The following is a 22,401-nucleotide window of genomic DNA, read 5'->3' as shown; positions in this document are numbered from 1 at the left end:
GGGTCCAGGATGTTTGAGAGTGGCTGGAGAATATTCTCGAGGAGGGTGAGCAGCCAGAGGTCATGGTGCACATTGGCAGCAATGACAGGGGTAGAAAGGGATAAGAGGTCCTGTGCAGTGAGTCTAGGGGGTTACGAAAGAGCCTGAAGAGTAGGACCTCCAAGGTAGTCATCTCTGGATTACTCCCGATGCCTTGTGCTAGTCAGGCCAGGAATAGATGACGAATGAGTAGTTGAGGAATTGGTGCGGGGGGAGGGTATTAGGTTATTGGATCATTGGAACCTCTTCTGGGGCATGGGTGACCTGTACAAGAGGGTCAGATTGTGTCTGAACTGGAGGGGAACTAATGTCCTGGCTGGGAAGTTCACGAGTGCCACTTCGAGGGTTTTAAACTACTTGGGCAGGGGTATGGAAATCAAAGCACCAAGTCAAAAAGTGGACAGATGGAGAGGAAGGTAGATGTCAGGGCCAGTAAAAACAGGCAGGAACAAAGTATATATATAAAAAATATATATACACGTTTGTATATATAAATATGATAGGACAGAAAGTTAGAAGTGTGTGTATTTTAATGCGAGGAATGTTATGTGTAAAAGTGATTAACAGAGCTTGGATCAGTACATGGAACTATGATGTTGTGGCCATTACAGAGACGGTTGAGAGAGGAATGGGAATGGGTAAGTAATGTCCTAGAGTTTCAATGCTTTATGAAAGATACAGAGGGAGATAAAGAGGAGGGGAAAGTTGCAATAAAAATCAGGGAATATATCACAGCTGCCGTCTGAGGGAACATAATGGAGAGCTTGTCCACTGAGTCTATATGAGTACAACTCAAAAATAGGAAGAATGCTATCACTCTAATGGCACTGTACTGTAGCCCCCCCCCCCCCACCCCCAAACCCAACAATGGCCACCGGGACATTCAGGAACACATCTGCAGGCAGTTTAAGGCGAAGTGTGAAAACAATTGGGTTGTTGTCATGTGGGACTTAATATAATATATTCCCTAATATAATCTGGGACCTGAGTACAAGAGGTTTATACAGGACAGAATTTGTAATGTACATCCAGGAAGGTTTCTTAATTCAATATGTGGACAGTCCAACAAGAGGAGGGGCTGAATTGGACCTGAGGTTGGACAATGAGTTTGGCCAAGTGACCAACCTTTCAGTGGGTGAGCAGTTAGGGAACAGTGATGAAAAATCCTTAAATTTTAAGATAGATATTGATAAGGATAAGTATGGACTTTGTGGGAGAGTATTAGATTGGAGAAGATCAAATTTTGAGAGCATTAGGCAGGAACTAGAGTGAGTTAATTGGGAACAGCTGTTTTTGGGCAACTCCATATGGACATGTGGAGGGTGTTTAAAGACCAAAAGTACAGGGCAGATATGTTGCAGTCAGAAGGAAAGACAACAATGGCAAGGTAAGAGAACCTTGGATGTCGAGAGAGATAATGAATTTAGTCAAGATGGAAAAGGAAAGCTCCCTATGTAAAATTTGTGTAGCTAGAATCAAACAGAGTCGTTGAGGATTATAGAGAAGCCAGCAAAGAACTGAAGAAGGGAATGCAAAGTACACTGCAGATGCTGTGGTCCGATCAACACGCTGGAGGAACTCAGTAGGTCGGACAGCATCCGTGGAAAAGAGCAGTCAGTGTTGTGGGCCGAGACGTTGACAACTGAAGAAAGGAATTAGGAAAGCCAGGAGGGGCCAGGAAATGTCCTTGGCAAATAGGATTAAAGAAAATCCGATGGCATTCTAAACATAGATCAAGAGCAAGAGGGTAGGACCATTCAAGAAGAAAAGGGAGATCATTTGCTTTGATGCAGAGGATGTGGGTGAGGTCCATAATGAGTACTTTACTAAGGAAGATGACATGAAGAATAGGGAGATCAATGCCGAGAGTATAATATGCTGGAGCATTTAGAGGTAAAGGAGGAGGTTGTGTTGGGTCTCTTAAAAAAAACATGGAGGTGGATGAGTCCCCAGGGCCTGATGGGATATACCCCAGGCTATTTAGAGAGGCAAGAGAAGAGATTGCTGAGGCTTTGACCAATATCCTCGTGCTCTCTCTAGCCACAGGTGAATTCACAGAGGACTGACAAGTAGCTAATGTTGTTCCATTTTCAAGAAGGGAACCAGCGATAATCCTTCAAACTATAGACTGATGAGTCTCTCTTCAATGGTAGGGAAGTTACTGGAGGTAAGTATTTAGGATAGGATTTATTAGCATTTGGAGAACCATGGCCTAATTAGGGAAAACCAGTATGGCTTTTACAGGGTAAGTCATGTCTTATCTATTTGATTGAGTTTTTTTTATGGGGTGTGAGGGTGATTGATGAAAGTAGAGCTGTGGGTGTTGTTTACATGGATTTCAACAAGGTCTCCCATGGGAGGCTCATCCAGACGATTAGGATGCAAGAATTGCTGAATTGACCATTTGGATTTAGAACTCGCTTACTCATAGAAAACAGAGGGAGTGGTCAATAGGAATTATCCTAGCTAGCAGTCTGTGACTAATGGTGTTCTAAAGGGGTTTGTACTGGAACTTCTGCTGTTTCGGATGTTTATAAGTAACCTGGTTGAAAATGTAGATGGGTAGGTTAGTAAGTTTGCAAATGATTAGAAGATTGATAGTGTTGTGGATAGCGTATAAGACTGGCAAAAAAATACAGTGGTATATGGATCATTTGCAGATATGGACAGAGAAATGGAAGATGAAGTTTAACCCGGCCAAATGTGAAGTGTTGCACCTTGGTCAAATGTAAAAAGACAGTACACTGCTAAGGGCAAGATATTTTGATAGGGTGGTTACGAAGGCATATGGCATGCTTGCCTTTATTAGTCCAGGCATTGAATTCAAAAGTCAAAAAGTTATGTTACAGCTTTTGGAGTTTTGCATATAGTTTGGTCACCCTATTAGAGGAAGAATGTCGAGGCTGTGGAGAGGGTGCAGATAAGGTTTACCAGGAGGCTGCCTGGATTAGTGGGTATGTGCTGTAATGAAAGGTTGGACAAACTTTAGTTGTTTTCTCTGGCGAAGGCTGAGGGGAGATCTGATTGATGTTTATAAAATTGTGAGAGGCATAGATAGAGTAGACAGATAGTGTTTTTTCCCTGGGTTGAAATACCGGAGGGCATTTGGTTAAGGTGAGAGGGTATAATTTCAAAGGAGATGTGAGGGCAAATTTTTAACACAGAGTGTTGGGTGCCTGGAGTGTCTGATGGTAGAGGCAGACACATTAGAGACTTTCAAGAGATATTTGGACAGGCATGTGAATGTGAGGAAAACGGAAGGATATGAATATTTTGTAGGCAGAAGGGATTAGTTTAGTTACCCATTTGATTATTAATTTTTATGGTTCAACACAACATTGTGGGCCAAGGGGTCTGTTCCTGTACTGTACTGTTCTACGTTCTATGTTCTTGTGTTCCTGTGCATTGAAACTGCTGTACTAGACTTCTGTTGGAATATTTTGTGACATGGCAAATCTGCTGGATTCCTGAGGCAAGGCTCTATTACTTAGGCACTGTGTAATGATTTAATCTGTATGAACAGTATGCAAGACACTGTAAAAAAAAAAAATGCTCAAGGTTCAAAGTAAATTTTTATTATCAGAGTACATACATGTCACCACATACAACCCTGAGATTCTTTTTTTGCAGGCATACTTAGGAAATCTATATAACAGTAACTATAAACAAGATCAAAGGACAACAAACTGTGCAAATACAAATATAAGTAAATAGCAATAAATAACGAGCATGAAATAGCAAGATAAGTGAATTGTTAAGTGACTGTAGTTATCCCCTTTTGTTCAACAGCCTCATGGTTGAGGGGTCAGTAGCTGTTCTTAAACATGGTGGTGCGAGTCCTGAGGTACTTGTACCTTCTACCTGATAGCAGCAGCGAGAAAAGAGCATTGACTGGGTAGTGAGGATCTTTGATAGTAGATGCTGCTTTCCAATGGCAACATTTCATGTAGGTGTGCTTTATGGTTGGGAGGGTTTTACCTATGATGTACTGATGAGCCAATAGCTAATTCCAACTTGTCATGAGGCAGAGTGGTAGGTCTTTGGCTTCAGCGAAGTAGGTGGGTAGGTGGGCTTTGTTTTTTTTTACCCCTTGCATTGTTTTATCGGAGGTATAGAGAGCATGTCAGTAGGATAGCTACTTCGCTCTGTCGTCAGATGTGGGAATCCTGGAATTCTTCCAGTCTCCCAGATGGCCACATCTGCACCAGGTGTACCGAGATGCAGCTTCTGAGAGAGCGTGTTAGGAATCTGGAGCTGCGGCTTGATGACCTACAACTTATGAGGGTAAGTGAGCACGAGATAAGGAGGAGCTACAAGGAGTTAGTCACCCCGAGGCTACAGAGTTAGATAAGTGGGTGACAGTCAGGGAAGGGAAGAGTTCAGATAGTAGAGAGCACCGCTGTGGCCACCCCCTTCAGTAATTGTTATCTGGTTTTGGATGCTGTTGAGGGGGGGTGTAACCTGACAACCGCGGTGATCGGGTCTCTGGCACTGAGCCGGGTTCTGTGGTGCAGAAGGGAGAGAAGAAGATGAGGAATGCGGTAGTCATAGGGGATTCCATAGTGAGGGAACAGACAGGAGGTTCTGCCAGCCTGATAGAGGTACCCATATGGTTGCCTTCCAGGTGCCAGGGTACGGGATATCTGGGATCGGGTGCAGAGTATTCTGAAGGGAGAGGGTGAACAGCCAGAGGTCTTGGTATATGTTGGTACCAATGACATAGGTAGAAAAAGGGAGGCGATCCTGAAGAGAGAATTCAGGGAGTTGGGTCGGGTAGGTCGGAAGCTGAAAAGAAGGACGTCCGGGGTAGGAATCTTAGGATTGCTGCCTGTGCCACGTGTTAACGAGCACTAGAATAGCATGATCAGGCGTATTAGTGCGTGGCTGAGAGACTGGTGAGGGGGCAGGGCTTCAGATTCCTGGATCATTGGGGCCACTTCTGGGGGGGCGGGGGTATAAGACCTGTACAAAAAGGACGGGTTACACCTGAACCCAAAGAGGTCCAATATCCTAACAGGCAGGTTTAATCCTGTTAGGGAGGGTTTAAACTAATTTGGCAGGGGGATGGGAACTGGAGTGATAGGGCTGAGGAAGAGGAAAACAAAAATAAATCAAAGATAATTGCAACACAGATGATAGAAAGGACAGGCAGGAGATGAGGCATAATCACAGCCAGTGGGATGAGTTACTGGGCAATAGAGGCATGATGCAGTTAAAACAGAAAGCAACAAATACTGGACTGAAAGTGTTATATTTAAACCCACGCAGCATAAGAAATAAAATAGATGATCCTGAAAAAACACGAAATGCTAGCAGAACTCAGCAGGCCAGACAGCATCTATGGGAGGAGGTAATAACGACGTTTCGGGCCGAAACCCTTCATCAGGATGATGAAGGATGAACCTGATGAAGGGTTTCGGCCCGAAACGTCGTTATTACCTCCTCCCATAGATGCTGTCTGGCCTGCTGAGTTCTGCCAGCATTTCGTGTTTTTTTATTTATTTCCAGCATCTGCAGATTCACTCGTGTTGTAGATGATCCTAAAATTCAGCTACGGATTGGCAAATATGATGTTGTGGCCATCCCTGAAACTTGGCTAAAGGATGGCTGCCATTGGGAGCTGAACATCCAAGGATATGTGGCCCTGTGTATAAGAAATAATATTAAATCATTAGAAAAGGATGACATAGGATTGGAAGGTGTAGAATCTCTATGGGTTGAATTAAGAAATGGCAAGGGTAAAAGGACCCTAATGGCAGTTGTATACAGGCCTCCAAACAGCAGCCGGGATGTGGATTACAAATTACAGCAGGAGATAGAAAAGGTGTGTCAGAAAGGCAATGTCATGACAGTCGTTAGAGATTTTAACATGAAAGTGGATTGGGAAAACCAGGCCAGTACTGGACCTCAAGAGAGAGAATTTGTAGAATGTCTAAGGGATGGCTTTTTAGAACAACTTGTTTGTGAGCCCACTAGGGGATTGGCTGTGGTGGATTGGGTGTTGTGCAATGATCTGGAGGTGATAAGAGAGCTTAAGGTTACGGAACCCTTGGGGAACAGTGATCACAATATGATTGAGTTAATTTTGAAATCTGAGAAGGAGAAACTAAATTCCAATGTGTCGGTATTTCAGTGGAATAAAGGAAATTACAATGGCATGAACTGGCCAAAGTTGACTGGAAAGGGACACTAGCAAGAAGGACAGCAGAGCAGCAATGGCTGGAGTTCCTGTGAAAAATGAGGGAAGTGTAAGACATATATATTCTTAATGAGAAGAAGGACATTACCGTGGCTGACAAGTGAAGTCAGAACCGAAGTAAAAGCAAAGAGAGGGCATACAATGAAGCCAAAGCTAGTGAGAAGACAGAGGATTGGGAAACTTTTAAAAACTTGCAGAGGGAAACGACCAAGGTCATTAGGAAGGAAAAGATGGATTATGAAAGGAAGCTGGTGACTAATATCAAAGAAGATACTAAAAGCTTTTTTTAAATATATAAAGGGTAAAAAAAAGAGTTCAGAGTAGATATAGGACAATAGAAAATGACACTGGAGATATTGTAATGAGAGACGCAGAGATGGCAGAGGAACTGAATGCATATTTTGCATCAGTCTTCACAGTGGAAGACGTCTGCAGTATACCGGACATTCAAGAGCGTCAGGGAAGTGAAGTATGTGCAGTGAAAATTACGACTGAGAAGGTGATCAGGAAGCTTAATGGTCTAAGGGTGGATAAATGTCCTGGACCTGATGGAATGCACCCTCGGGTTCTGAAGGAAGTAGCTACAGAGACTGGGGAGGCATTAACAATGATCTTTCAAGAGTCAACAGATTCTGGCATTGTACCGGATGACTGGAAAATTGCAAATATTACTCCGCTAGTTAAGAAGAGTGGGAGGCAGCAGAAAGGAAATTGTAGATCTGTTAGCCTGACATCAGTGGTTGGGAAGTTGTTGGAATTGATTGTTGGCGATGAGATTATAGAGTGCCTGGAGGCACATGACATGATAGGTCAAAGCCAGCATGGTTTCCTGAAAGGAAAATCCTGCCTGACTAACCTACTGCAATTTTTTGAGGAAATTACAAGCAGGGTAGACAAAGGAGATGCAGTAGATGTGGTGTACTTGGATTTCAGAAGACCTTTGACAAGATGCCGCACAGGAGGCTGCTTAACAAGATAAGAGCCCATGGAATTACAGAGGAGTTACTAGCATGGGTGGAGCATTGGTTGATCGGCAGAAAGCAGAGAGTGGGAATAAAGGGATCCTATTCTGGCTGGCTGCCCGTTACCAGTGGAGTTATAGGAGTTGGTGTTGGGACCGCTGCTTTTTATACAGACAGACATACTTTATTGATCCCGAGGGAAATTGGGTTTCATTACAGCCGCACCAACCAAGATTAGTGAAGAAATATAGCAATATAAAACCGTAAATAATTAAATAATAATAAGTTAATCATGCCAAGTGGAAATAAGTCCAGGACCAGCCTATTGGCTCAGGGTGTCTGACACTCGAGGGAAGAGTTGTAAAGTTTGATGGCCACAGGTAGGAATGACTTCCTATGACGCTCAGTGTTACATCTCGGTGGAATGAGTCTCTGGCTGAATGTACTCCTGTGCCTAACCAGTACATTATGGAGTGGATGGGAGTCATTGTCCAAGATGGCATGCAACTTGGACAGCATCCTCTTTTCAGACACCACCGTCAGAGAGTTCAGTTCCACCCCAACAACATCATTGGCCTTACGAATGAGTTTGTTGATTCTGTTCTTGTCTGCTACCCTCAGCCTGCTGCCCCAGCACACAACAGCAAACATGATAGCACTGGCCACCACAGACTCCTAGAACACCCTCAGCATCGTCCGGCAGATGTTAAAGGACCTCAGTCCTTTACGATGTATGTCAATAATTTGGACTATAGGATTAATGCATTTGTGGCTAAATTTGCCAATGATACAAAGATAGGTGGAAGAGCGGGTAGTGCTGAGGAAACAGACAGCCTGCAGAGAGACTTAGATAGTTTAAGGGAATGGGCAAAATAGTGGCAAATGAAATGTAATGTTGCACTTTGGTGGATGAAATAAATGGGTAGACTACTATTTAGATAGAGAGAGAGAATTCAAAATGCAGAGATGCAAAGGGACTTGGGAGTCCTTGTGCAGGATACCCTTAAGGTTAACTTCCAGGTTGAGTCAGTGGTGAAGAAGGTGAATGCAATTCATTTCTAGAGGATGTGATGTTGAGGCTCAATAAGGCACTCGTGAGACCACACTTGGAATATGGTGTGTAGTTTTGAGCTCCTTATTTTAGAAAATATATACTGACATTGGAGAGGGTTCAGAGAAGATTCACAAGAATGATTCCAGGAATGAAAGGGTTACCATATCAGGAACATCTGGCAGCTCTTGTGCTGTATTCCCTGGAGTTCAGGAGAATGAGGGGGAGATCTTAGAAACATTCCAATGTTAAAAGGCCTGAACAGATTAGATATGGCAAAGTTATTTCCCATGGTAGGGGATTTTAGGACAAGAGGGCACGACTTCAGGATTGAAGGATGTCCATTTAACCATATAACATATAACAATCACAGCACGGAAACAGGCCATTCCGGCCCTCCTAGTCCGTGCCGAACTCTTAATCTCACCTAGTCCCACCTACCCGCACTCAGCCCATAACCCTCCACTCCTTTCCTGTCCATATACCTATCCAATTTTACCTTAAATGACACAATTATGGAAAACTCTGAACATCCTCTACATAGCACCATCCAGAGATAGAGAAGCAGTTTCAGCGACAGGTTACTATCGATGCAATGCTCCTCAGACAGGATGAAGAGGTCAATACTCCCCAATGCCATTAGGCTTTACAATTCAACCGCCAGGACCTAAGAACCTTTTAAAAGCTATTATTAATGCTTTTTGAGATAGTGATTTAGATGCATATCATATTTTTTACTGAGTTAAGTATTGTATGTAATTAGTTTTGCTACAACAAGTGTATGGGACATTGGAAAAAAAGTTGAATTTCCCCATGGGGATGAATAAAGTATCTATAAAGTATCTATCTATCTATCTATCTATCTATCTATCTATCTATCAACTGAACTGGCCTCTACTACTTCTACAGGAAGCTCATTCCACACAGCTGTCACTCTCTGAGTAAAGAAATACCCCCTCGTGTTTCCCTTAAACATTTGCCCCCTAACTCTCAAATCATGTCCTCTCGTTTGAATCTCCCCTACTCTCATTGGAAACAGCCTATTCACGTCAACTCTATCTATCCCTCTCAAAATTTTAAATACCTCGATCAAATCCCCCCTCAACCTTCTACGCTCCAATGAATAGAGACCTAACTTGTTCAACCTTTCTCTGTAACTTCAGTGCTGAAACCCAGGTAACATCCTAGTAAATTGTCTCTGGACTCTCTCTAATTTATTGATATCTTTCCTATAATTCGGTGACCAGAACTGTACACAATATTCCAAATTTGGCCTTACCAATGCCTTGTACAATTTTAACATTACATCCCAACTTCTGTACTCAATGCTCTGATTTATAAAGGCCAGCGTTCCAAAAGCCTTCTTCACCACCCTATCTACATGAGACTCCATCTTCAGGGAACTATGCACTGTTATTCCTAGATCTCTCTGTTCCACTGCATTCCTCAATGCCCTACCATTTACCCTGTATGTTCTATTTGGATTATTCCTGCCAAAATGTAGAACCTCACACTTCTCAGCATTAAACTCCATCTGCCAACGTTCAGCCCATTCTTCTAACCAGCATAAATCTCCCTGCAAGCTTTGAAAACCCACCTCATTATCCACAACGCCTCCTACCTTAGTATCATCAGCATACTTACTAATCCAATTTACCACCCCATCATTCAGATCATTTATCAATATTACAAACATTTAGAACAGAGATGCAGAAAAATTACTTTAGTCAGAGGGTGGTAAATCTGTGGAATTTGTTCCTACGAGTGGCTGTGGAGGCCAAGTCATCAGGTGTATTTACTGCAGAGATAGATGGGTTTTTGATTAGCCAGGGCTTCAAAGGGTATATAGGGTGAAGGCAGGGGAGGAGAATGACTGGAGGGATTGGATCAGCCATGATTTAATGGCGGAGCAGACTTGATGGGCCAAATGACCTACTTCTGCTCCTATATCTTACATCTTATGCTATCTTCTTGCCCCAACCCTGCCACTTCTTGCACTGCTGCTCTAGTTCCCATTCCCCTGCCACTCTAGTTTAATTCCTCCTGAGTAGCATTAGCAAACCTCCCGGTGAGGATATTTGATCCCCTCCAGTTTTATTTGAAACTGAAATAAATTCAAAAGACCTGTAGTGGTCCACTTGGTGACTTGAGATTGTCATGGTTAGTCATGTTGCTTTTCTCTTCCAGAATTTCATAGTAAAGTTTATAGCGGTATCTGCAGTGATCTGTATTTTCATGAAATCATTGTGAACTGGAAAAATTTATCTAAGGGATAGATAGATAGATCTATCTATCTAATAGTATAGTATACAGCTGGAATTCATGTAGCCAGTGTGTGTCTATATGTGGCTTCGGTGATTTGGATGTGTGTAAGATGATATAAAATGTTACAGCACAGGAACAGGCCTTTCAATCAATGACATTCAAGATTCAGAATTGTTTAATGCCATTTCCAATACACGAGGGTAAAGGAGAATGAACTGATTGTTACTCGAGATCCGATCCAGCATAAAGAACACAATAAAAAGACAAGAAGAAAAGCACTATAAATATAAAATATTAAAGCATCTGTGCTGACCATACACAATGAACTCCGTGCCTCAGCTAATAAAGGCAAGCGTGCCATCCACTTTCTTTACTGCTCCATTGACCTGTGCAGCCTCTTTCAGAGAACTACAGACATAGCACGGTTCAGTCTCTCTTTTAACAAGACTGTTCAGCAGTGGTACCTGCCTTTGTGTTGACTCACCCAGTTTCATTTCAGACCACAGCACGATAGCAGTGGGGCAGTGTCTTCGGGACTGAGGTACTTACTGAAGTGGAGCGTCCCGCTGAAGCAGGTCGAAGTGGTTGAGTTCAGGAACAGTGAGGATCTGGCAGAGAAGAATCGTTTTGTGCCACCACACCCTGGAGAAAAGATTGTAATTAGCACAAAGCCAAGTAAGTCCACTTTCCAGCTTCGATTCTTCTGCCTGGTGACTGATATCCTACTCACTGCTATATAAACCTACGCCACATAGAATATATTGTATAACTCATGAACACATAGAACAAACACTCTGTGACCACTTTATTAGTTATCTCCGGTTGCTATTAAAGTGGTCTTGGAGTGTATTTTTGTGGTCTTCTGCTGCTGTAGCCCATCCATTTCAAGGTTTGACGTGTATTCAGAGATGTTCTTCTGCACACTACTGTTGTAATGCATGGTTAATGAGTTAGTGTCATCTTCCTCTCAACTTGAAACAGTCTGGCCATTCTGCTATGATACATTAAACAAAGCATTTTCATCCACAGAACTGCCACTCACTGGACGTTTTCTTTGTGTTTCTCAACCCATTCATTGTAAGCTCTAGAGACTGTTGTGCATAGAAAATCCCAGGAGATCAGCAGTTTCTGAGATACTCAAATCACCCCATCTGGCACCAATGACCATTCTACAGTCAAAGTCAGTTTGATCACATTTCTTTCCCATTCGGGCATTTGGTCTGAACAACAACTGAAGCTCTTGACTATGTCTGCATGCTTCTCTATACTGAGTTGTTGCCACATAGTTGGCTGATTAGATATTTGCATTGGTGAGCAGGTGTACAGTGTAGATAATAAAGTGGCCATGGTGTGTATAACTGATGTGTAAACCTACTCCACATAGAATGTACAGAATAATAGACAATTGGGACCTCATCAGTATAAGGTGTAGTCTGCTTTGTGAATGCAGATTACCAATAAGGAGATTAAAATATGTTGGTTTAATCTGCTTGTTCAGTGAAATTTAGTTGTTATAATGTTGCCCAGCCTGTGCTTGTTTCACCCTTTAAGAACAGTGTTGACAAACTTTTGCCCAGATGTATGTAACCCCTGGGTCGCCTCAGGCATCGCTCAAACTCGTTCTAGTCTAGGGGGAGCAGCCTTCGGCCCCGCCAAACTGGGTAATCAGCTGGTGTGGATGCTGTGTGATGTCCCCGCCTCACCCAAAAAACAGACAGTACACCTTATGCGATTAAATGAGTACAATTTATAAAGATTACTATAACTAAGCGATTACTAACGATACAGTATATATGAATAAGAGAAAAAAAGAAAAGGCGCCAAACTTATCAAAGTCCAAACCACTTCGTGCACAACCGTTGGAGCTCAATTACTGAAGTCTTCTGGCCACCATTCGATCCCCTCCGACTTCCTCAACCCGCCTCCTGGGACCCCCACGGTGGTCAACCAGACGCTCCACACTCCTCTGTCTCCGTCTTCTCTCATCACCGAAAACCTTGGGCCGGGGACCGTCGCCCAGCTTCCAGCATCCCGTCCTCTCTCTCTCACTCCCTCGCGCCGACTCCCCAAAATCCCCGCCAACAATCAGTTTACAGTCCCAAACAAGTTTCCAGCACTTATCATAACAAAGACGCTAGCATTCCTACTATTAACACAGGCGCCAGCATTCCTACTTTTAACAAAACAAAGACGCCATTTTGATTACATACACAGTAACAAAAAAAAAAGAAACCCCCCGTTACATGTAAAATTAGAGCACATGAAGTCTGTCAATCAGTGTCAGTCTTTCCTTTCAGCTAATGTTGGTTCTGCCTCTGTGCACTGAATTGTTAAAACATGAGCTCGTATGGATAAAAACACAAAATGCACATCATTGATGCTGTCTGGCCTGCTGAGTTCTGCCAGCATTTTGTGTTTTTATTTATTTCCAGCATCTGCAGATTCACTCGTGTTGCCTATGAGCTTGTATGGAGTTGGGGAGATCTGTCCCTCACCAGGAATGCAGATGCAGCAGATCTACACACAGCTGTTGTGCCAGGTAGAGCCAACTCCAGGATGGGTCAAGGCTACAACAAAGTGACAGTGAATGTCATAGAGCACTACAACACTGAAGCAGGCCATTTGACCCATCTAGTCCATGCCAAACTATTGGTCTACCTAATCCTATTGACTAGATATGAACCATAGCCCTCCATACCCCTCACATCCATGTACCTATCTAAATTTCTCTTAAAAGTTGAAATCAAGCTCGAATCTACCACTTCCATTGGCAGCTCGTTCTACACTCCCATTGCATCCAGAACATCACTCTTTGGTACATTAAACTTGTCTTCCCACAGTGAAGCTCAACACAAAATGGTTCTTCAGAAACTCAACTATTTCCACATTACCCAATGTTAATTTCTCTCTGTTATCGTCCAAGGGACATATTTTCATTTTAGCCACCGTCTTCCGCTTTATATAATCATTAAAAATGTTACTTTCTTTGTATTTTGTGCCAGTTGTCTTTCATAATGTATCTTCCCTTGCCTTATTTCTTGCTTAGTTGTTCTTTGTTGCTTTTCAAGTCATTAAATGCTCCTAGTTATCCAGAGCCTCCTCTCCCCATCCTGACTGTCCTTGTTTTAACTGGAATATACTTTTGTTGAGTATTGTGAAAGATCTCCTTGAAAGTCATCCACTGTTCCTCAACTGTCTATGTAACTTATGTTCCCAGTCTGTGCTAGCCATTTCCTCTCTCACCCCATTGTAGTTACCTTTGTTGAGAAATAATTGTAATTAAACAGATTATTGATCATGGAACAGGGTAAAACGTTGGCACAACATTGTGGGCTGAAGGGCTCTTACTGTGCTGCGCTATCTTATGTTCTGTGTTTTCCCAGGGGTTAATTGGCTAATACAAGGGGGCAATACGTTAAGGTGTTTGAAAAAAAAGCGCAAATATGTCAGAAGTAGCTTTTCCACAGAAAATGATGGTTGGGTGGAATGCCCTGTCAGGCACGGTGGTAGAGCAGCTACATTAGGGATATTAACCAGACTCTTAGAAAGGCACATCAATGATAGAAAAATGAGGGCTTTGTGGGAAGAAAGGGTTAGATTGATTTTAGAGTAGTTTAAAGGGTCATCACAATATTGTGGGCTGAAGGGCCTGTATTGTGCTGTAACCTTCCAGACAAACAGACATACTTTATTGATCCCGAGGGAAATTGGGTCCATCTTCTAAATAGAAATGCAAAGTAGTGAAATGCCAATTAGTAGGAAATTTCCAGTTGATTAGCAGTGGTATGGTCAGAGAAGCGCTGATGTCCAACATAACTGGTCAGTTCTGATATGAACAGGGAGAGAACAAATTACTTCAACTCGTAGACATACAGGAAGTCTGCAGTGGGTCTACACACAGATGCTACTCCTCAATAGAACAGTAGTGCAGGGTACAGTCAGGTCAGAGTGGGGGTTGGGTGGAGAATTAAACTGCCCTGTACTGAAAGCTCTGGGTCACTCCTGCAGGTTAATCACAGGACCCTGACAAAATGGGCCGCCCAGTCAGGGTATGGTTTCTCCGTGGTAGAGGAAACTATACTGTAATTAGTGCTGCCTTTCAAATTAATGTCTTTAACAGTGAATCTTGTTGAAATTTTCCTGTAATGAATTATAAAATAAAATTGGCTCTGTCATTCCACTTATTGAATGTCACAATGTCTTATTAATGGATTTTGCCAATTTTATGTTATCAATGGAATTTAAAGAGATGGTTTATTTCATTCAAACTAAGAAATGCTCCATGAAGTTAATTTCAGACTGTTATGCTTCTATTTTTTAAGGTCATTTCTAACAGGAAGTATTTACAGTCAGACACAGCATATTCCTGGATCCATTGTGCCAACTCATTTGTTTTATTCCCTTTCACTTCCAAGTTTATGATAAAATAAAACAAACTTGACAGATGAGCTGTTGACTGCCAATGAATCACTCTTGTCAGGACCAGAAGCAAATCAAGAGTTCTAGTACAATGGAATGCAGCATATTCACTCTGAGGAAGCCTTTTGCAGAATTTCAGTATACCAAGTACCCTCAGGTATACATTGCATGGTGTGATAGACAACTCTTTTCACAAAGTTGTGAAGAATGCAGCTATTCAGACAAACCTTTGCTTCCCTTTTAATTATTAAGTCATAGAGCACTACAGCACAAAAAAAGCCCATCAATCCATCTAGTCCATGCTGAACCATTACTCTACGTAATCCCATCAACCCATACCTGGATCATATCCCTCCATACTTCTCCCATCCATGTACTTGTCCAAACTAATCTTAAATCTGACAGTCGAACCCACCTCCACCACTTTCACTGGCACCTCATTCTGCACTTGCACCACCCTCTGAGTGAAGAAGTTCCCCTTAAATATTTCACCTTTCACTCTTTACTTATAAGCTCTGTTCTAGTCTCACCCAAATTCAAGCTCAGGAAAAAGCCTGTCTGCTTTTACTCTATTTCTACCCCTTATGATTTATACAGTCCTATTAACATAATTTATTTAATCTCTGTAACTATATTTATTATTTCTCCTGGTTGCATGCAATTTAACATATAACAACATATAACAATTACAGCACGGAAATGGGCCATCTCAGCCCTTCTAGTCCATGCCGAACGCTTACTCTCATCCAGTCCCACCTACCTGCACTCAGCCCATAACCCTCCATTCCTTTCCTGTCCATATACCTATCCAATTTTTTTTTTTAATGACAAAATCGAACTTGCCTCTACTACTACTACTGGAAGCTCGGTCCACACAGCTACCGCTCTCTGAGTAAAGAAGTTCCCCCTCGTGTTACCCCTAAACTTTTGCCCCTTAACTCTCAACTCATGTTTACATCAACCAGTTTTTTTTTAAATCTCAGTTATATAATTGTGAATGTAAAACAGAAAGAAAGATTTGGTAAGTGTTGTGAAACCACTTTGCATTACATTGTGCAAATAAAGTCATAACATTAACTGGTTGAGATTTAAATACTTAGTTTTATTTTTTAAATGCATAATGTAAACGCTATAATGAAGCTTGTTAATATTATACTCAGTGACCTCTTTATTAGCTACACCTGTATGTCTGTTCGTTAATGCAAATATCTAATCAGCCAAGCATGTCAGCAACTCAGTGCATAAAAGCATGCAGACATGGTCATGAGATTCAGTTGTTCAGACCAAATCAGAGTGGGGAAGCACTGTGATCTGCATTACTTTGACTGTGGAATGATTGCTGGTGTCAGATGGGGTGATCTGAGTATCTCAAAAACTGCTGATCTCCTGGGATTTTCACATACTACAGTCTCTAGAGTTTACAGAGAATGGTGCAAAAAAACACAAAAAGGCATCCAGTGAGCAGCAGTTCTGTAGGCAAAAATGCCTTATTATTGAGAGTGGTCAGAGGAGAATGGCCAGACTAGTTCAAGCTGTCAGGATGGCGACAATAATTATAGTGTTGTGTAGAAGAGTGTCTCTGAATGCACAACACGTGGCACTTTGAAGTAGATGAGCCACAGCAGCAAAGGGCCACAAACTTACACTCAGTGGCCACTTTTATAGGTGCATGAGTTACATGATAATGTGGTCACTGAAATGTAGTCCTAATTTGCATCGTGAGGGCCCGATATTCTCCAGCAAACTGACACTCACTCTGAGCAAGTTCTCCCGTCTCTGCTCAGTTATTTTTGTTGCTTTAAGGATGAAGAAACACATCCTGTGTTTACAGTTGGGGAAGAAAACCTTTGATAAATCTCCTTCTTGCTATAAGCTCTTTTGTATTCTATGTAATAAATGGCCAATTTGTTATTACGGACAGGATTGCAAGTAAAACAGTCGTTTCTTTGTGCACTCTATCAATTACCATGCAAGGCACAGCGAGTATATGGGCCTTGTCACCACAAGTTCAGACCCTGCATTAAATAGTTCAAGAATGAAGATTCAAGATTGTTTAATGTAATTTCCAGAGCACAAGTGTAAAGGAGAATGAAATAGTTGCTACTCTAGATCCAATGCAGCTAAAAAACACAATAAGATTTAAAAAATACAAGAATAATAAAACACAATAAATGTAAATACATAAGATAACATAAGCATAGATTGATTGTATGTCTTTGAAGTGACACGAGGCACAGGAGTGTCTGTACACTAGGTGACTGGCAGGAAATGATAAAGTCATAGATGTTGGAGTTGTGGAAGGATCAAAATAGTTAATGAGGTTGAAACTTATTTGGGTAAATTGAAGAGACAGTCCCATACATGGTCTGTACTGAAGTTATTCATTGAGAACATATATTTCTGTGGTGCTATGACAAATTGTTTGATTGTATGGCTGACGTGAGAAATACCTCACCTTCACTCCCATTAACATCTTGTCAGATAGTAAAGTTTCCCAATGTTTTATCATGTTTTTGAAGTTGATATAACAATAACAAAAATGGAACCTTTCAGTCTCAAGTCATTATTCTGTTGCGTGAAATGCAACATTATTTTGAAGTTATTTAAAAGGGAAGTTTTTTTTAAATGTGTGGATGGAATTGAACAATTATCCCACAGTAAAGATTAAGATTGGCTTTATTTATAAAATCAGACTGAAATGCTTCTGTCCCCTGGAGCAACACACACAAACTGCTGGAGGAACTCGGTAGGCAACATAGAGTAAACAGTCAATATTTTGGGCCGAGACCCTTGATCAGGACCCCCATCATGCTTCTCCGCTCTCTGCTTCTTTCTCGATATAAAAGCCAACCAGTTACCCTGCACCACCACCCTCCTCCGTCTAGTAGAATAGGTCATCACCCTTAACAATTTTCCTTCAGCTTTTCCCATTTTCCCCAGACTTTAGGGTTGTTCCAAGCCTTCCCCTGTAATGCTCCCCTATTCTTCCTTCACTACATTGACAATTGCATTGGTGCTGCTTCATGCACCCATGCTGAGCTCCTCAATTTCATCAACTTTGCATCCAACTTCCACCCTGCCCTTAAATTCACCTGGTCAAGGGCCCAACAATCTCATCTCTTGCCTCCTTCAATAACCTGAGGACATCCAGCTTAATGCTCATTAGCAGGTCCAACACTTCCTCCTCCTTGACCTTTAAATGTCCTGACATATTTATCCTATACATTGGTGAGACCCGTTATAAATTGGAGGACTGTTTTATTGAGCACCTTGACAAAGGTTGGTACAACTGCCAAAAGCATAGCTTCCCAGTGGCCAAATATTTTAATACCCATTTCTGTTCCAACTCGTTAGTCCACGTTTTCCTCTTGGGCACGATGAGGCTGCCCTCAGGGTGGAGGAACAGCACTTTATGTTCTGTCTGAATAGCCTCCAACCTGATGGCATGAATATCGATTTCTCCTGTTTATATTAAAAAAAAATTCTCTTCCCCTGTTCTTCTATTCCTCACTCTGGCCTCTTACCTCTTTTTACCTAACTATCACCACCGCCTGGATCTCCTCAACCTTTGCTTTCTCCTATGGTCCACTCTCCTCTCCTATCGGATTCCTTCCTGTCTGGCCCTCTACCTTTCCTACCCACCTGGCTTCAGTTGACAGCTTCTAGCTGTCTTTCTTCCCCTTCCCACACCTTTTTATTCTGGTGTTTTCCCCCTTCCTTTCCAGTCCTGAAGAAGGGTTGGCCCAAAATGCCCACTGTTTATTCATCTCCATTAATGCATGGGCCTGACCTGCACGCGCACGTGTTTAATGCATTATTTGCATCAAATTAAATCAGCCAGGATTTTGCTAGGGGTGAGCATGCAATTGTCTCCATGCTTCTGGTGTCAACATAGCATGCCCACAACTCACTAATTCCAGCCAGTACATCTTTGGAATGTAGAAGAAAACACAAGCACTCAGTGGAAACCCAGGCGGTCACGGGGAGAATGTACAGATTCCTTACAGACAGCTCCAGAATTGAAACGGGGTCAGTGGTACTGTAATAGTGTTACAAGTTCAGGTTCCAGTTTATTGTCAATCAACCATCTGTCTGATACCACTGAATGAAGCAATGTTCATACGGATGAAGGTACATAATACTCCATATATAACTTGCATACAACACATAAAGTGATGTTACTACAAATAAATTAACAAATAATAAAGTACATTTTACGACACAAGTAAATCATATCATGCTACTGCCACTTCGTATGTGATGAGACCTGTCTGGAGGCAGAGAGTTCAGTAGTCTCATGACCTTTAGGGAAGAAACTGTTTCTCATCCTAGCAGTCCTTGTCCCAATGCTACAGTACCTCCTGCCTATTGGTAGGGGTTTGGACAGATGTGAGGGATCACTGACAATGTAAGGGCCCTGCTTGCATAGCGCTCCTGATAAATATCTGTGATGGGTGCAAGGGAGACCCCAGTGATCCTCTTAGCAGTCCTCACAATTCTTTGTTGGGAGTTGTGGTCAGATGCCTTGCAATTCTGTTATTGCAAGGCAAATTAGAAGGCCAGAAAGTTAGTCCTCTTAGCTCTCTCCACGGAAAAGCCATTTATGCACTATGAGGAGTAGTCAGTCTGCACCTTCCTAAAGTCCACAATCATCTCTTTGCTCTTGCCAGCACTGAGACTCAAGTGTGCACAACCACTAGTCTGCTGTGCTGCCCCCTTATTGAACCTTGTTGAAGTGAGTGATGGGGAAGCCCTGATGTAATGAGCTCTCTAGCTCCATCACTATCACCAGTTTGGGTTTGCTCAAGCAAGGTCTTCTCAAGTATGTAGTAATGGCCACCCAGACACTGGTGTCAGTTCCACTGAATTGTCCCTGGCATTCTGTGTTAACCAGGCTGCTGCTGCTTTCTCTGCAGAGCAGTGTTATTTTGTAAAGGTGTGTGATTCCATCATTAAGTCAGCGGGGTTTTAATCACTCTGATGGGAATCTCAATGCCTTTGTTGCTTTTCATTAGGGAGTTCTAAACTATGCTGTACCAGACTTATTTCTGTCCCACAAGGAGAACCATGTCTTGGCATCATGCTAAGTACAAACCTCGTGGAATGAAGGGCCTGTTCCTGTACTGTACTGTTCTATGTATGTCCATCAGCCAACCTCAGTATCCGGGTCCCTGAACCAACCATTCTTGGACCATGGACATTCAGATGTTGTAGGATGGTGATCCTCCTATGGAGGCAGAGTGCCAAAGGACCCTCTGCATATACGTTATACAAAGGTAGGAAGTGTTATAGAACCAAGAGAAAGTTAACATACAAATTGGTCTTCAATTTACAGACAGAAGAAGCTTGAGAGACTGGTGAACCTGTGTATAATTTATTTTCAATACAATGACATTGTGACTTCAGTCCATGGAAAAATAAAAAAACTATCTGTTCTGAACCATGTTGTCTAGCCATCCATAGCCAGGCTCTGTTGCCTTCAGTGGGATGTTCTAGTGTCCTCCATGGTCTCTGTCACAAACATATTTCTATTTCATTCTTCCAGATAAGCTGTACATGGGACCATGCCAACTGTATCAGGACCTGGAGAACCTCATGCATGACTTAAGTGTGGTTGGCCAGATTTCTCAGCTGGTTGCTACTTTGAAAGGAAATTATCAGGTACAGTAGAACTTTATTCTTTCTCTCAAAATGTTTTTTTTTCTGCAACCCAAGGCATTTTCATGGTCATCTTCTCAGTGACATTGGCACACTTAACCGAGACTGGGTGACTGATTTTCAGAACACAGATGTCCACAGTGACCATCCCCAGCTCTGCCACAACCAAGATTTTGTCACTCTGACACCAAGCTGTTAACTGTTTGCCTGTGCTAAGCTTTACTGCATGCAATTAACTTAAACAAAAATATTACATTATAAATAAGTTAATTAATAAGTTAATTCAATAATAAGTTAAATAATAAAATAAATAAAATTAAATAAATAAATTGAATGATAAGTTAATTAATAAGTTAATTAAATAAGTGCTGTGTGTGATACATTGTGTGGGTGCATCGACGTCTAGAGGAATTGAGTTCCTGGCTGCATGTCATTTTGAAATCCCTTTCCCCATTTCCACACCAACCAGTCTGTCCTCGGCCTCTGCCTTGCACCACCTCCTCCCTGCTCTGCCCTGTCCTCTCATAATCCCTTTCCCCTTCTCCACCCTCTCCCTCTTCCCCTCATAATCCCTTTTTCCCTCTCCCCCTCCCCTTCTCCCCTCCCCTCCCCACCCCCTTCTCCCCCTCTACCCCCTCCTTCTCACCCCACCTCCCTCACCCCCTCTCACTCCCCTCACCCCCTCTCACTCCCTCCTCCTTCCCCTTGCCCCCTCCCCCTCCCTCACTCCTCCCTCCCCCTCTCACTGCCCATCTTCTCCCTCCTTCCTCCCCATTCTCCCTTCTCCACCTCTCCCTCCTTCATCCACCATCCCCTCTCCCACCATCCCCTCTCTCTCTTTCTACTCCCCTCCATAGATGCTGCCTGATCTGCTGAGTTCCCCTAGTGTATTGTTTTTTGGGACATCCAGTACAAAATCTAAAGGAGCTGTTTCATTGGTCTCCATTTTTGTTTGCCTCCTTTTGAATAATCTGGACCTCAGTTCCCTGATCTTTTAAAAATGCATCTATCTCCACCTTAAATAATCTAATTGATTATTAGATTATGGACTCTGCAAATTCCTGAGTGGATTCACCAACACCCTGAAAGGAAGTTTCTATCTGTCTCCAGTTTAAATGTTCAATCTAGAAACGTTGTCCCCTTGTTCAGGATTCTTACCGGTGAAAGCATTTCACCATCTACACCCTGTCGAGCCTCTTTTTGATTAGCTGCTCCTCATTCATCTAAAGTCCAAGACCCGATGACTGGAAACTATTAAACACTGGCATGACTTCAAAATTCCCATTATATATACAAACCCCTTCACGGTTTGCTGTGTCAAGTCTCCGAGGTCTCCTTTAGTCTCTAATCGTCTTCAGATCAGAGGAAGCCCAACCGTGGAATTTTATCCCTTTACTTCTCGCCGTGTCTCCATCTCAAAGTTCAAAGTGAGTTCATTATTAAAGTACATATATGTCAGCACATGCAGCCCTGAGATTCATTTTCTTGCAGCATACTCAGTCAATCCATGGTAGAATCAATGAAAGACCACACCAACTGGGCATTCAACTAGTGTGCAAAAGTCAACAAACTGTGCAAATACAAAAAGATAGAAATAAATAAAGAAGTAAAAAATATCAAAACAAATATGGTAAGTGTGTCCATAGGCTATGGGAAAATTTCAGTGATGGGGGTGAGTGAAGTTATCCCCCTTGGTTCAAGATCCTGATGGTAGTGTGGTAATAACTGTTCCTGAACCTAGTGGACTGAGTCCTGAGGCTCCTGCAACTTCCTCCTGATGATGAATGCTGCTTTCCTGCAACAACTCT

The 22,401-nt window shown here is 42.4% G+C and overlaps 1 protein-coding gene across 3 annotated transcripts in view; it reads left to right on the top strand.

The window, feature by feature from the left end:
• Nucleotides 1-22,401, top strand: part of arhgef10 (Rho guanine nucleotide exchange factor (GEF) 10) — a 204,024-nt gene that overhangs the window by 126,415 nt on the left and 55,208 nt on the right. For all 3 annotated transcript variants that reach the window (XM_073056767.1, XM_073056768.1, XM_073056766.1), the window contains exons 18-19: nucleotides 11,016-11,191; nucleotides 20,481-20,596. In XM_073056767.1, coding sequence (XP_072912868.1) covers nucleotides 11,016-11,191; nucleotides 20,481-20,596 — 292 coding nt within the window. The remainder of the gene's footprint in view (nucleotides 1-11,015; nucleotides 11,192-20,480; nucleotides 20,597-22,401) is intronic.

The sequence above is a fragment of the Hemitrygon akajei genome, chromosome 9 (genome assembly GCF_048418815.1).
Source record: "Hemitrygon akajei chromosome 9, sHemAka1.3, whole genome shotgun sequence".
Classification (NCBI taxonomy): domain Eukaryota; kingdom Metazoa; phylum Chordata; class Chondrichthyes; order Myliobatiformes; family Dasyatidae; genus Hemitrygon; species Hemitrygon akajei.
Note: the sequence above shows the minus strand (reverse complement) of the source record. Positions and strands in the feature narration are given on the sequence as shown.